This window comes from Manis javanica, chromosome 10, assembly GCF_040802235.1.
Source record: "Manis javanica isolate MJ-LG chromosome 10, MJ_LKY, whole genome shotgun sequence".
Taxonomy (NCBI): domain Eukaryota; kingdom Metazoa; phylum Chordata; class Mammalia; order Pholidota; family Manidae; genus Manis; species Manis javanica.
Genome location: NC_133165.1, coordinates 41492198 through 41508255, shown reverse-complemented (window position 1 = coordinate 41508255; position 16058 = coordinate 41492198). Strand labels below are relative to the sequence as shown.

The following is a 16058-nucleotide window of genomic DNA, read 5'->3' as shown; positions in this document are numbered from 1 at the left end:
CAGGATGGAAGAGCCTCTCTACCCAAAAATGCATGGTATGCAGATGGCTCCAGCCTTGCGCAGCCCCCAAAATGGAGGGCCATTGCTTTCCATCCTAAGACTGAGACAATGTGGATGGAAGATGGTGAGGGGAAGAGAAGCTAATGGGCAGAGTTGTGTACTGTGTGGCTTGTGATCAGCCAGGAGCCCTCCCCTGTAGCTGTTTGCACTGACAGCTGGGCTGTCTATTGGGGTTTGACTCTGTCACAACTGACATGGTACCATGCCAACTGGCTAGTTGGCCAGTGACCCTTTTTCGGGAAAAGATGTGGCAAGACTTATGGGCCTGTGGTCAGACCAAAATAATTACGGTATACCATGTGACAGGTCATTTGCCACTGGCATCCCAAGAAATGGTGAAGCAGATAAATTGGCCCAGATGCGTTGGTTAGAAAGAAAGCCTGCCTCTGATATAGCCCAATGGTTGCATCACCGTTTGTTGCATTTGGGGTAAAAGACAATGTGGGCTGTAGCTCATTGGTGGGACTTGCCTTTGACTTTTGAAGAAGTTAGTAGAGCCTGGCAGGATTGTGTCATATGCTCTAAAAGGGACTTACACTGAGTTCCATAGCAACATGGGACAATAGCTAAAGGGCCTATACCCCTCGTCAGGTGGCAGATAGAATATATTGGAACTCTACCTGTGTCAGAAGGATTTTGATATGCCATGACTTGTGTGGACACAGCAACTGGACTTCTGGTTGCTTTTCCTACCCATTGTGCAGACCAGCAGATGACCATAAGAAGCCTGGAGAAGCTCTTTGCCACCTATGGCCATCCACAGGTAATTGAGAGTGATTAGGGCACCCATTTTACTGGACATGCACTGCAAGAATGGGTGTGAAAGCTGGGAATCAAATGGAAGTTTCATGTGCCATACAATCCTACCGCAGCAGGCATGAGAGGCACAATGGCTTGTTAAAATCTGGACTAAAGTCACATACCAATTGTCTGTGTGCATATACCAAATGCTTTGCTGACTACAGAATCCATCACCAGAATGACCCCAATAAAGGTAATATGGTGTTTGAAGAAGAGACCCAGAAAATAGCCCTGAGTCCTGTAGACATGTTAACACATATGGCTGCCTCCCATGTACAACTGCAAGTACAAAGCAAGGAAGAATCACTGAAGCTGACGTTCGGCCACCAGAATAATATCTTTCTGCCAGCACCAACTGCGCTGAACCCTGGAGACTCCATTGAGTGGACATGACCTTGGACCTTTTAACATATGGACCAACGATGGCTGGCTCTCCTGGCACCTTGGGGACAAGGCCTGGAAGCTGGCCTCCTGTGTATTGCTGGAATAACAGCAGAGTGGCCCCCAAAGGTCACAGTAGCATATTGCTGCGTAGCCAGAAGGTAGGAGCATCATACTGGGGAGTTTTGTTTTATCTTTCTGGCTAGTGAATGCACCTCTTGTAGCACTTCTGTAACCCCCACGGGGAAAGGGGTAAAAGTATGGTATACTTGACCTGGAAGGGACCCCCTTCCTGCTACAGTCCTATCACAGTACCACTCTCTTGCATGCATCCTACCTGATGGACAAGATTTGTCTATGTTGGTATCATTAAAACAGGTGTCTTATCACCCCTAAGGTCTTTGTGGATTGTGAACCTCCTCTGGCTTGAGGATTATTATAATTTTTGTTACCTGTATCAAAATCTTGTTGCATCTTAATTTTTGTGATTATGTCTTAAGTTGTTGTTAGCCTGTGTTGCTATTGTGAACTCCAGCTTTCTCGCACAGGGACCATTGCAGAAGATTGAGAGCGTGTCGATTGTAAGGCCAGAATCCTGGACGGGTGGAGTGTGGGGAAGGTGGGGTTTCTATAGCCAGGATTCTCAATGAACTTAAACTTCTTGATGATGTAACTGGCCTGTTGCCATGCTACTGCTTCCACACCTGTAGGCAATAAGCTATTATTGCACTATATAGAGAGCTCATCCCAGTGCAGAGATGCTAGTACTTAGCCTACCACTGGGAGAACAAGCCAGATAATAAACCCGTTTACCCCAAGAATGTTTTACTATCATTTTCTTTGGTCACATGTAATCCATAGGAATTTACCCAGGGCTGAAACCCATTGGCAAGACCCCAAGCTTATCTGAGAGGTAGTTATTTGACCTACTACAACATAGATAATGGATTTCTCACCTCCTCACCTGCCAAAGGGTTCAGGAGGGACACTCTAAGGGCACCCAGGTGGTTTTAGGAGACATTTACAAAAGAACATCCCTTCAAATTGCTTTTAATGATATTTACTTTGAAATTTCAAAAAATCATTAAAGGAGGATTTTCATGTTTATCAAAAGTAATTTGGGGTTAAAAATAATTGAGTCTCACTGACAAACTCAATATCAATGAAGTCATCAAGCCCCCTATCACTAAGAGACCAGTGGGCACATTTTCCTGCCACCTCGTAGATTTCATCCCCTTTAATTTCTTCCAAATGGAATCAAGGCCATTCATCTCAAGGCTTACTTTTTAAGTTTTAGCTTTGGTATTGCCATTTTGGAGAGAAGAATTGTAACTTTTTGTGAGAATCATTGTGTTTGATTTATGAAACAGGTTGGAGTAAATGGAAAGTTAAAAGAATGGTTAAAAGCTTATTTCTTTCACTTATTGAAACCAGAAAGAAGAAAGCACTTTCTCAAGTTCATGTTTGAAGACCGTTATTAGTGCATTTGGGAAATGAAGATAGTGGAAACTATGAGTTCTTTTTGATTTATGGCAATGTGAACATAGCTTACTTCTCTGATGTAGCCCATAAGAAACTAGTTTCGTATATGTGACAAAAACTCATTTGCCACCTTTATAAGAATAAAAAATATATTGCATTAGTTTCTTCATAGTCTGAGATATTGGATTGAAATAAATACTATTTATATTCAGTCATTTGCACCTTCACTTCATCCAACATACAATGTAAATAAGATGTTTTGCCTGTGACAAGTTAGAAATGTTAAAAATTATGTAAGTAAAGTTTGAACAACCCTTGGAGTTTATTAGCCTCATCTCCACCAGTTTTTAGAGTCTTTCTGATGAGATCTAGTTTTAGAGTTTGTAAAACAAACAAATAACACACCAGCAATGAACAAAACTTCTCTGCTGGATTTAAAGCCCAAAGGGGTCAGTCATCTTCCTCCTAATTTGCGAACCACGTCATGAGATACCGAGAGACCCCAACCTGGTCCAGTGATTGAAAGAAGCCTCCGTTTTATATTGCCATTAAGAGCATTTCTCTTTTTCCCTGTTCCCGGCTGTCTTGCCTGAGGGTTTTCAGCCCTGAGCAAATTCACTGTTATTTGGTGAGACTGAGGAATGACAGTGGAACATTCTTGGGGTAAAAGGGTTTATACCCAGTTTTATTCTCACGGTTGGTTGAGCACTAGAATCACATCTGCATCTAGCGGTCTACAGGCCCATAATCCACCTCTGTCTCTACTTTTACCCAGAGCACTGGACAGAGCTCTTTATGTAGTGGCTCAATCAATAATATCTCATTGCTAACAGGTGTGCAAGCATTAGACTAGCAGTAGGCTAATAATATCATCAAGTAGTTTATGTAAGGATCCGGGGCACCAGAACTTCTGTTTTCCTCACACTGACTCCTGATAGAAAATTATCATCTTTTAACACTATGTACTTTGAAAGTATCTGGTAGACACTGAAGACACTGGAGAATCCTTTAGTTATAGGTCTATTTGTATGTATAATCCATTACAATTCAGGTCTGTCTTCTGTGTTTTTCCCAGGAGAAGGCACTAATTGTCTTTGGACTTCTGGTTCCCAGTTTCTGGAGGTGGTAGGATTTAGGGACTGAGGACAAGGATGAAAGGAAGGCTAGACCATCTTAATTTTCAGAATTTACTCCTCATAATCTCTCAGAGGAAAGTAGAGAAGTACAGAAAACCCCTTCTGCCCATCTTTTTAGATGGTCCCCATCTTGCCAATGGGTTGCAGCTCCTGGCAAGTTCACTATGGATTTAGTGAGACTGAGGAATGACAATGGAATGTTCTTGGGGTAAAAGGATTTATTACCTGGCTTTGTTCTCCTGGCTATAGGTGGAGTATTGGAATCAAGTCTGCATCCAACAGTCTGCAGGTCTGTAATCTTCCTTTGTCTCAGTCTCAGTCTCTGCCTAGAGCACTGGGCAGAGCTCTTGATACACTGACTCAGTCAATAATACCTTATTGCCTGTGGGTGTGGAAGTATTAGCCTAACAGTAGGCCAATTACATCATCAGGTAGTTTTAGGTTCAGGTGAGGATCCTGGCCATAGGAACTTCAGTTTTCCCCATAGTCCCATTTAGCAGAGTTGCATTTTGAATACAGTGGTTCCTTTGCTAAAAGTAAAAATTATATTCCAAAAAATCCACATAGTAGGAAAAGTCAAGTTTGAAGAAATTAGTACTTAATGGAAAACTTAGATTGAAGTTGGGAATTAGTAACGCAGTGAAAACCCTTCTAAATGCTATGTTAAATAAAAGGACAAAAAAGTTATATTCAATACAGAGATATTAATAGAATTTAACAATCTTTAATTAGTAATGTGTACTATTCAAGTAATTTCTACTTGCTTGCTCTCAGGAATATTTTTAGATGCCCCTACAGTATGTACAGTATAATTGCAAATTTGTTTTGCCTTGTGTTTGTGCATAGTAAATAAAGCCTTTGCTTTTTTGCTTTTTTCCCTCCTGTAGGGAAGTTGGGGTTCCTATGGCCAGGATCCTCACTAAACTTAAACCACCTGATGATGTAACTGACCTGTTGCTGGGCTGCCGTTTCCACACCTGTAGGCAATAAGCTATTACGGCGCTATGTAGAGAGCTCAGCCCAGTGCCCTGGGCGGAGGCAGAGACGCTAGTGCTTGACTTACCACTGGCGAACAAGCCGGGTAATAAACCCTTTCACCCCAAGAACGTTTTGCTTTCGATTCCTTTGGTAACACTGAATCCATAGTGAACTTGCCTGGAGGTGAAACCCATTGGCAAGACAATTGGTAAAAGTTGGCAGGGTTCACTGTTGACCAAGATAAAAGATAGGCTGCCCTTATGGGAGGGGTACTTCTGTGTGCTGCCCCTGTGAATGGGGAAACTGGATTGTCCCCCAGTGGGCATGTGGTCTGAGGTGGCTTGCCTCCTAGAGAACTGGGCCCCACCCCAGGAATGGAGGCAAGTGGAGGTGACACCTGAGGCAGTAGGGGTGGCTCTTGATGTAGTAGGTAGATCCTTTGAGAAGCAGAGTGCCCGTGAGGCAGCAGGGATTGTGGGTTGGCTGCTTCTCAGAGTCTTAAAAAGGTCTACAGAAGAGACCCAAGAAATGGTGACGTGAGAATGCGAGCTGCAAACTTCAGTAGATTCCCTGAAGAGGGAAGTGGCATTGTTGCAAGAGGTGGCACGAGAACACAAGCTGCAGACATCTGTGGATGCCCTAAGGAGGGAGATGGTATTGATGCGGGAGGGGGCGGCATGAGAACGCAAGCTGCAAACCTCTGTGGATTCCCTGAGAAAGGAGATGGCATTGATGCGGGAGAATGCAGCATGAGAGCACTGGCAGCAAGGTGCCATTGGAGATGAGATGGCAGCACTGCCAGGTGTTCTGAAGGAGGCAGAGGCCGTCAAGGAAAATGGTGAACTCCTGAGGGAAGCACAGGCGGAGGTGGCACGAGAACGTCAGCTGTGAAGCATTGAGCTGAAGGTAAGAGACCTTCTGAAGACAGAGGTAGCATTGCTGTGAGGCACAGTAGAAAAGGTAAAGATTGGAGCAGAGGAGGGACTTGGAGGAGGAGAGAGAATGGTGCTATCAGCCCCAGAAATGGAGGAGCTGGAGAAGGATGAAGGGGTGGTGCCAGAGGCACTGGCACCTCCTATATTGAAAGCACGCCCAGTGGTTGTAAAGAAATAAAGACCCAGCAGCTGAAAGTTCCCCAAGGAGAGGAGCAGCCCCCTCCCCAGGTCATGGAGCACTCTGTGGTCTGCCCCTACACTCAGGCTGAGCTGGTGGATTTGGGCTCGCGGTATAGGCAGATGCCCTCGGAGTCAATATCAGCTTGGCTACTGCGTCGCTGGGACTTAGGGATGGATGGAATTGTTCTGTCAGGATCAGAGATGGGAAAGCTGTCTTTCCTGACAGTGCATCCTGCCTTGAGGCAGCAATTGCAAAATGCACATCAGACCCCAGGGAGTCACTCCCTCCTTGATTGGCTTATGGCTGCACTTCGTGTGTGGCCCAATCAGGGTGATCTGCCATCCTTTCCTGTTAGATGGCAGATGTATGCTGAGCTCCAACAGGTGCTAAGAGAGCTAGGCAGAAGAAATGCCATCTATAGTCCAGAGAATTATAACCAACATGAAGAGATTTTCACTACTGGGATGAGAAATATTGTACTTCAAACAGCTCCTACATCCCCCTTTGGGTCTCTAGTGGCCATTCTTTCCCCTCAGGGCAGCCCGTAAGTGAGGTGACATGTACAGTAGCAGACTTAAGAGAGGCAGAAGCAATGAGAATCCAGAAAGAAATAAGACCTGTTACAAGAATTTACAGGGCCCTATGAAGGTTACGAGGACCCAGATGTGGGTTGATATAATACGGGCAGGAGCAGATGGAAGGAAATTAGATGGGAAGTCAAATAGGATTTTACTAGAGCTATGGCAACAGCTGAAACCAGAGCAGCAGTTCCAGCCATTAAGACCAAAGAAGCAGAGGTCAGAGACAGAGCCACAAGTCCGGCCTGTGTGTTTGCAAGACTTCCTGCTGGAGAATGAGCCAAACTTGAGTCGACACAAGGTGATTGGGGAAATGTCAAACGGTTTGACTGAGGGAAATGTCAAGGTATCTATCTGCCCTGAGGAACCAGGAGGGGACCGGAGGCCACATGTTGAAATAGGTGTCCATTGGTCCCCAGTGAACATACAGCATGTCCTGGCTCTGGTGGACACAGGGGCTGTATGTTCACTGCTTGATGGTAACCCTGAGTGGTTCCTCAGGTCCCCACTATCATAGATGGATACCAAGGGAAGGCTATCAGGGTGAAAAAAGCCCAAATCCTTTTGGGAATAGGGCGTCTACCCCGAAAGAGTATACTGTGTATATATCTCCCATTCCTAAGTTTATTTTGGGGATTGATATCCCGCAGGGTCTATGATTGCCAACCACTGCAGGTGAGTTCAGACTGAGAGTACGTGTGGTAAAGGCAGTTCTGAGGGGACATGCTAGGCACCCACCCATAGCTTTGCCTATGCCTTGGCGGGTGACTAATACCAAACAATACAAACTGCCTAGAGGGCACAAAGAGATTGGAGAAACTCTCCAGGAGCTTCAAAACGTGGGTATTATAAAGCCCACCCATAGTCCTTTCAGTTCCCCAGTGTGGCCAGTAAAAAAGCCAGATGGCTCCTTGCGTATGACTGTGGATTATAGAGAACTGAATAAAATCATACCCCCTGTGCACGCTGCTGTCCCCTCTATTGGAGGGTATCCATCAGGCCCACAGGGATACCTCCACAGCCCTACCACCTGTCATAGACTTGTAGCCCAGGACTTGGCTACATGGGAGAAACCGCCAACGGTGTGGCTGTACCATTACATTGCTGATGTCCTGTTCACATCCGATTCTCTTTCAGATCTAGAAGGTGAAGCACCTAGACTGCTGCAAAATTTACAGGGGAAAGGATGGGCTGTGAACAGCACCAAGGTTCAGGGACCTGGTTTGTCAGTCAAATTCTTGGGGGTTGTCTGGTCAGGTAAGACCAAAGTTATACCAGAAGCAGTTTTAGTCAAAGTTCAGGCCTTTCCAACCCCACAACTGTAACATTGCTAAAGGAATTTCTGGGTCTTCTAGGCTACTGGAGAGTGTTTATACCACACTTGGCACAAATTATGAAGCCCTTATATTGGTTGATATGAAAGGGCATCAGGTGGGACTGGGATGAGACATGTGCATCTGCCTTTACTAGAGCAAATAGGCAGTCAAGGCTGTGCAGGCCTTGAGTGTGATAGACCCATCAAGGCCCTGTGAGCTGGATGTTCATGTGACTGAAGACAATTATGGCTGGGGTCTCTGGCAGTGGCTTGAATGAACTCGCCAACCCATTGGATTCTGGTCACAACTCTGGAAGTGGGCAGAGGTACGATACACTTTGATAGAAAAATGACTGGCTCCTGTGTATCATGCCTTGCTGGCTAGAGAACCCATCACTGGAATGGCCCCAATAAAGGTAAAAACCACTTATCCCATCTTGGGGTGGATACAAGACTGGACCCAAAAGCCAAGGAGTGGTGTGACACAAACACCCACACTAGCCAAGTGGGGTGCTTACCTACAGCAGCATCGTGCTCTTTCTAGTAGTCCCTTGAGTGAAGAACTCCAGCACTTGTTCTGGCCAGTGACATATACTAGTGAAAAGCAGGAAGAACTTGCTTTTGAACCATTAGTAGCAGAGATACCCCGAAAGGGAGCTTTGAGCCCCATAGACATGTTAACACATATGGCTGCCTCCTCCATACAACTGCAAGTACAAACCAAGGAAGAATTACTGAAGTGGAGGTTTCACCAGCAGAATAACATCTTGCTGCGAGCACAAACTGCAGTGAACCACAAACTCCATTGAGTGGACGTGGCTTTGGACCTTTGACACATGGACCAATGATGGCTGGCTCTCCTGGCACCTTGGGGACAAGGCCTGGAAGCTGGCCTTCTGTGCATTCCTGGAATAACAGCAGAGTGGCTGCCAATGGTCACAGTAGTATATCCTGAACGGCCAGAAGGTAAGAGCATCTTACCAGGGAGTTTTGTTTTATCATTATGGCCAGTGCATGCACCTCCAGTAGCACTATATATAGACACTTTGGTAATCCCCATGGGGAAAGTATGGTATACTTGACCTGGAAGGGACCCCCTTCCTGCTACAGTCCTATCACAGGAGCACTCTCTTGCATGCATCCTACCTGATGGACAAGATTTGCCTATGTTGGTGGCTTTAAAACATGTGTCTTATTGCCCCTAAAGTCTTTGTGGGTTGGGAACTTCCTCTGGCTTGAGGATTACTATAAATTTTGCTATTAGGAACCTCCTCTGGCTTGAGGATTATTTTAATTTTTGTATCAAAATCTTGCTCTATCTTAATTTTTATTATCTCTAAGCTGTTGTTATCCTCTGTTGCTATTGTGGAATCTGGTCACAGTGCTCCAGCTTTCTCGCACAGGGACCATTGTGGAAGATGAATGCGTGTAGATTGTAAGGTGAGAATCCTGGAGGGGTGGAGTGTGGGGAAGTTGGGGTCCCTATGGTCAGGATCCTCACTGAACTTAAACCACCTGATGATGTAACTGGCCTGTTGCTGGGCTACCACTTCCACACCTGTAGGCAATAAGCTATTATGCACTATATAAAGAGCTGGGCCCAGTGCTCTGGATGGAGGCAGAGACACTAGTGCTGAACCTACTGCCGGAGAACAAGCCGGGTAATAAACCCTTTTACTCCAAGAACGTTTTGCTGTCGATTCCTTTGGTCACACTGAATCCATAGGGAACTTGCCTGGGGCTGAAACCCATTGGCAAGACACCTCCCCTCCTCAAGTCTCCCTTCCTCTGCCCTCTCCTCCCCTTCCCCTCCTTCTTTTTCCTCTTTCCTCCTCTCTTCCTTCCCTCCCCTTCCCTTCCCTCCCTGTGGGGAAATTTGAAGTGCCTATGGCCAGGGTCCTTACCTGACCCTAAACTACTTAATGATGTAATTGGCCTACTGCTGGGCTACTGCTTCCACACCGTTAGGCAATGACTATTATTGACTGAGTCACTGTGTAGAACTCTGGGCAGTGCTCTGTGTGGAGGTAGAAAGGGAGGAGTATTAAAGACCTGCAGATTATTGGATGCAGATGAGATTCTGGTGCTCAACCTATCGCCAGGAAAATTAAAGAATAAAGCCACATAATAAACCCTTTTACCCCAAGGAGGTTCCATTGTCATTCCTTAATCTCACTGAATCCATAGTGAACTTTTCCAGGGCCATAACCCTCAGGCAAGACAGACCAATTACTAAATTGTTGACTTTCAGGTTCTATTGTGGTTCATGTAACTCAGAGAATTTGATACTTGAAATTTAAAGACTAGGGGTAAACTTAATTTAATCATTTAGATTATCATATTTTAAAATGTACTTAACACATAGAATTAGCTGCCTGTAGTGCCATCCACAGTAATTTGACACCAAACCTCACCAGAATTTAGCAGCATTAGAATTTCCTGTCTTCTAATATGTTCTAAAGTATTTAAGGCCAGGTTTGTTTTCTCCCTTTAATTATTACTCATGACTGTAATCCAAACTTCCACTGTTCTTTTATTTTCTATCCTTTTTTCTCTTACTAATGTATAGATATCTATAGCAGTGGTTCAAAAGCCCTGTACACTCTCATTTAAATGTTCACAGTTATGGAAAATATACACAGGATTAAATCACCAAGTGGAAGAATTTTACTAAGAAGATACTGGTGATGGAAGAGGGATTCCTGTGTTGAGAGGCAGAATCTGAAAGCAATGATTTCCTCTCAGGAATGGTAAAGATTGGTATGGTGCTGGGAAACTATAGTCCTTGGTCCAAATCTGAGATGCACCTGTTTTTATAAATAAAGATTTACTGAAACACAGCCATGCTTATGTACCTACTGTCTATGGCTGCTTTCCTTCTAAACTGGCAGAGTGGAGTAGTTGCAACAGAGTCCATTTTCCTCTCAAAGCCTGAAACAGCAAAATATGACCTCTGGGTTGGTGTCTTGCCATTGGGTTTCAGCCCTGGGTAAGTTCGCTATGGATTCAGTGTGACCAAAGAAAATTGACAGCAGAACGCTCTTTGCGGTGAAAGGGTTATACCCAACTTTATTTCCAGGTGGCAGGTCAGTCACTAAAATCCTGTTCACTCAGAGCGAGTCTGTGTGCAGCAAGCTGGTCTCTGCCTCTGGGCCCCTCTGTCTACACAGCCGTCCTCTGGGTCCCTCTGTCCTCACAGCCTTCCCGCACAGCCATCCTCTGGGCCCCTCTGTCTGCACAGCTGTCCTCTGGGCCCCTCTGCACAGTTGTCCCGCACACCTGTCCTCCAGGCCTCTTTGCACAGTTGTCCTGCACAGCCATCCTCAGGGCCTCTGTCCTTGGTGCTGCCACCACTCCAGCCTCTGCTCTGCTCTCCTGCAGCCTTGCAGCCCTGCCACCATGTCGTGTACAGAACACTGGATGGAGCTCTTTTTATAGAGTCAACAGCCATGTATTGCCCACAGGTGCACAGTAAGCTAGTCAACCACAGCCAGGTGAGAATCCTGGCCACAGGAACTCTTATTTTATCCACACTCCACCCCTCCAGGATTCTCTCCTTTCAATCTATGTGCCCTTAGTCCTCTGCAGTGGTCCCTGTGCAAGAGAGCTCAAACATTGTTCTCCAGCCTGTCCAGCAAAAAGTCTTGCAGACACACAGACTGGACTCGTGGCTCTGTCTCTGACCAGTGCCTCTTTGGTCTTAAGGGCTGGAACTGCTGCTCTGGTTTCAGCTGTTGCCATAGCTCCAGTAAGATCCTATTTGTCTTTCTGTCTAATTTCCCTCCATGTACTCCTGCCCGTATCAAATCTACCCACCCCTGGGTCATGGTAACCCTCAACGGGGCCCCTCAAATTCCTCCTGTGAGTAACAGGTCTTATTTCTTTCCGGGTTCTCATTGCTTCAGCTACTGTACATGTCACCTCGCATTTTGTAATCGCTGCCTCAAGGTGGGCTGCACTGTCAGGAAAGACAGCTTTCCCATCTCTGATCCCGACAGAAAGTTCCATCCACTCCTAAGTCCCCAGCCACTGGTTCAGCCTGAGTATAGGAACGGACCATAGAGTGCTCCACAATCTGTGGAGGGGGCTGCTCCTCTCCTTGGGGAACTTTCAGCTGCTGGGTCTTTATTTTATTTTCAAACACTGGGTGTGCTATCAATACAGGAAGGGCCAGTGCCTCCGGCACCACCCCTTCATCCCTCCCCAGCTCCTCCATTTCTGGGGCTGATGGCACCTTTTTCTCCACTCCCCCAAGTGCCTCCTCTGGTACAGTGCCTTGCAACAATGCCAGCTCAGTCTTCAGAAGGTCTCTTACCTTCAGCTCAATGCTTCACAGCTGATGTTCTCATGCCATCTCCACCTGTGCTTCCCTCAGGAGTTCATCATTTTCCTTGATGGCCTCTGCCTCCTTCAGAACACCTGGCAGCACTGCCATCTCATCTCCAATGGCACCTTGCTGCCGGCACTCTCGTGCTGCCTCCTCCCACATCAATGCTATCTGCTTCCTCAGGGAACCCACAGAAGTTTGCAGCTAGCATTCCCGTGCCACCATTTCTTGGGTCTCCTCTGTAGACTTTTTTAATACAGTGAGAAGCAGCCAACCCACAGGTCCGACTACCTCACGGGCACTCTGCTTCTCAAAGGATCTACTTACTATACCAAGGGCCACTCCTACAGCTGCAGGTGTCACCTCCACTTACCTCCAGTCCTGGGGTGGGGCCCAGTCCTCTAGGAGGTAAGCCACCTCAGACCACATACCCATTGGGGGACAATCCATTGTCTCCCCATTCACAGGGGCAGCCCACTGAAGCACCCCTCCCATAAGGGCAGCCTGTCTTTTTCCTTGGTCAACAATGAACCCTGCTGACTTTCGCCAGTTGTCTTGCCAATGGGTTTCAGCCCTGGGCAAATTCACTATGGATTCATTGTGACCAAAGAAAATTGACAGCAGAATGCTCTTTGGGGTGAAATGGTTATATCCAACTTTATTTCCAGGTGGCAGGTCAGTCACTAAAATCCCATTCACTCAGAGCGAGTCTGCGTGCAGCAAGCTGGTCTCTGCCTCTGGGCCCCTCTGTCCTCACTGCCGTCCCGCACAGCCGTCCTCCGGGCCCCTCTACACAGTTGTTCTGCACAGCTGTCTTCCAGGCCTCTGTCCTTGGTGCTGTCACCACTCCAGCCTCTGCTCTGCTCTCCTGCAGCCTTGCAGCTCTGCCACCGTGTTGGGTGCAAAGCACTGGGCAGAGCTCTTTTTATAGAGTAAACAGCCATGTATTGTCCACAGGTGTGCAGTGAGCTAGTCATCCATGGCCAGGTGAGAATCCTGGCCACAGGAACTCTCATTTTATCCACAGTTGGCATCACCAATTGGATGTTTCTAAACTATTCCACTGGGGCTTTTCTTGCTGATTGCCACATCTACAGCTGCTTCCTTGATGGTCTTCCTGAACTCAGTACTGTTTCTCTTACCACTGTTTTCTTCTTGAAACTGTCTCCTCCCTTGGTTCCTTAGAACATTTTATTTTCTTCTTATTTTCTTTCTTATTCTTTGCCACTTTCTCCCCCTATAATGGCTTCTTCCATTCTCTCGGTGTAGGTGTTTCCCAAGCCTTAGTCCTCAAGCCTGCTTTCTCCCTTATGATTTTGCTTGAGCACATCCTTTCATCCTCCACCTCCTGGTCCCATACCCCCTCCTGAGTTCTGTTTTCTAACTAAATGCATCTCATACATGTACTCCCTGGTTGCTCTGCTGGCACCTTTAATCTAGATGAGCAGAACTGAACTCATCTCTCTCAAGCTACCTTCCTCCTTAACCCTTCGTATTAGCATTGCTATTCTCCAGTTACTGTTCACCGGAAGCAGTCATTTTTACTTTCAGTACACACTGTTACAGTTGCTAGATGACATTTGTCTTAGGTGTCTTAGACTTTCCCCCTAATTACAACAATACATGCTGAGTGTATGTCCTTTTAATCTTGTGTTTATGTGTATATATGTATATACATACATACTCAGTTTTTAGGATATCATAATGTACATATTGTTTTGTAGTCTGTTTTAGGAAAAAAATTAGTCAAATTTACTTATAAAAAATTCAGAAGGTATTAAAAATTGCCCTGTGTGAACCCCCGACTCTCCCCTAAGTCTCACTTTCTAAAGGGATCTCTGTTTACTTTTGATAGTATCTTCATTGATATATTTAGTTTATACAAACTGTACTTGAATTTTTTAAAATATAAAATGGATCCTATGCTCCATACTACCCATGGGTTGCTTTTTTTGTTTATCAATATATTTTGTATCTCTTTTCTGTTTGTATACAAATTTTTACCTCATTCTTTTAAATAGCTGCACCATATTTCATGGATATGTTATAATTTATTTAACCATTTTATGGTTAATGGTTATTTCCATTTGTTTATTATTATAAGCAGTTGAGTGTTTTATTTTTTAATGAAATTGTATTTCAGATTTACAGAAAAATTATAAAGACAATAGAGAGTTCCCATGTACTCCTATTACTATTCCTCCATTATTAGCATGTTACATCTGTGTGATATCCATGCCAATAATGATACATTAAATTTGTACAATTCATACTTACTTTTTCTGTTCTGGGATTCCATCTAGGAACCCCATGACATTTAGTAGTTTTGTCTCCATAGGCTACCTTTGGCTGGTTGTTTTTTTGTTGTTGTTTCCTTGTTTTTGATACCTTGACAGTTTTGAGGAATATGGGTCAAGTATTTTGTAGAATGTTATTAAATCAGGATTTGTCTGATGTTTTTCTCAGTATTTGATGGTTATTATGTGTTTTTGGGAAGACGAGCACAGAGTAAAATTCATGTACATTAAGGTTCTCTCTCTGTGCTGTAAAGTTCTGATTAGTGCATAGTGTCATGTATCCACCATTACAGTATCACATAAAACAGTTTCATTGCCTTGAAAAATCCCCTGTGCTTTACCTCTTCAATTCTCCCCACCTACCCCCAAATCCATGGCAACCATTGATCTTTCTTACTCTATTTTGTATCTTCTAGTATGTTATATAATTGGAACCATACAGTAAATAGCCTTTTCTGACTGGCTTTTTTCACTTATATATACATATGCATTTAAGGTTCCTCCATGTCTTTTCCTAGCTTGATAGCTAATTTCTTTTTATTCCTTATACTTTGTTGTATGAATGTACCACAGATTTCTCTTGCCTACTGAAGGACACCTTAGTTACTTCCAGTTTTTGGTGATTATGAATAAAGCTACTATAAACATCCATGTGCAGATTTTTTGGGTAAACATATGTTTCAGTTAGTTGAATGAATACCTAGGAGCTCCACTGCTGAATTGGTGATAAGTCTGTTTAATTTTACAACAGACTGCTGAGCTGTCTTCCAAAGTGGCTGTAATATTTTGCATTTTCCCTAGCAGTGGAGAGTTCCTGTTCCACTGCATCCTTATCAGCATTTGTTATTGTCCTTTCTTTAGTTTCAGTCATTCTTATAGCCACATAATGGTATCTTACTGTTTTTATTTTCAATTCTCTAATGGTAAATGATAAGGAGCATCTTTTAATAGGCTTGTTTGCCATCTGTGTATCTTTTTTCTTGAGTTGTCTGTTCAGATCATTGCCCACTTTTTAATTGAATCTTTAAAAAGATTGTTGAATTTCAAGAGTTCTTTGTATATTATGAAATCTTTATCAGATTTGCAAGTATTTTCTGTCAGTCTGATTTGTCTTTGATTCTCTTAATAGCATATTTTATAGAATAGAACTTTTTAGTATTAATAAAGTCAAACTACAATTTTTTCTTTCATGGATTGTTTTGGTGTCAATCTATAAACTCATTACTAAACACAAGATTTTCTTGTAGAAGTTTTATAAGTTTGCATTTAGTTTTATGTTTCCTTTTCAGTTAATTTTTGGTCATTAGGTCTGTCTCTAGGTTCATTATTTATTTAATAGGAATGTCCAACTGTTCTAGCACCATTGTGTTGAAACTACTATCTTTTCTCGATTTAATTGCCTTTGTTCCTTTGTCAAAGATAAGCTAATTATATTTGTCTGGATCCCTTTCGTGTCTATTCTGTAGATCTACGTGTCTTCCTTCACCAATATCATCCTGTCTTAGTTTACTATAGCTTTATTTAGGTCTTGAAAATGGGTAGTGAGTCCTCCAGCTTTGTTATTGTTTAGAATTGTATAGGCTATTG

At 44.2% G+C, this 16058-nt stretch overlaps 1 protein-coding gene across 6 annotated transcripts in view; it reads left to right on the top strand.

Annotated features, from left to right (window-relative positions):
• LOC108394392 (S-adenosyl-L-methionine-dependent tRNA 4-demethylwyosine synthase TYW1) overlaps positions 1–16058 on the top strand; it is a 343841-nt gene that overhangs the window by 249025 nt on the left and 78758 nt on the right. Inside the window, exon 14 of one of the 6 annotated variants that reach the window (XM_073215220.1) lies at positions 4748–4950. The exons of the other annotated variants lie outside the window; for them this stretch is intronic. Coding sequence (XP_073071321.1) covers positions 4748–4783 — 36 coding nt within the window. The 3' untranslated portion in view covers positions 4784–4950. Of the gene's footprint in view, positions 1–4747; positions 4951–16058 lie in introns of those variants that run through there. 6 annotated transcript variants of the gene reach the window in all.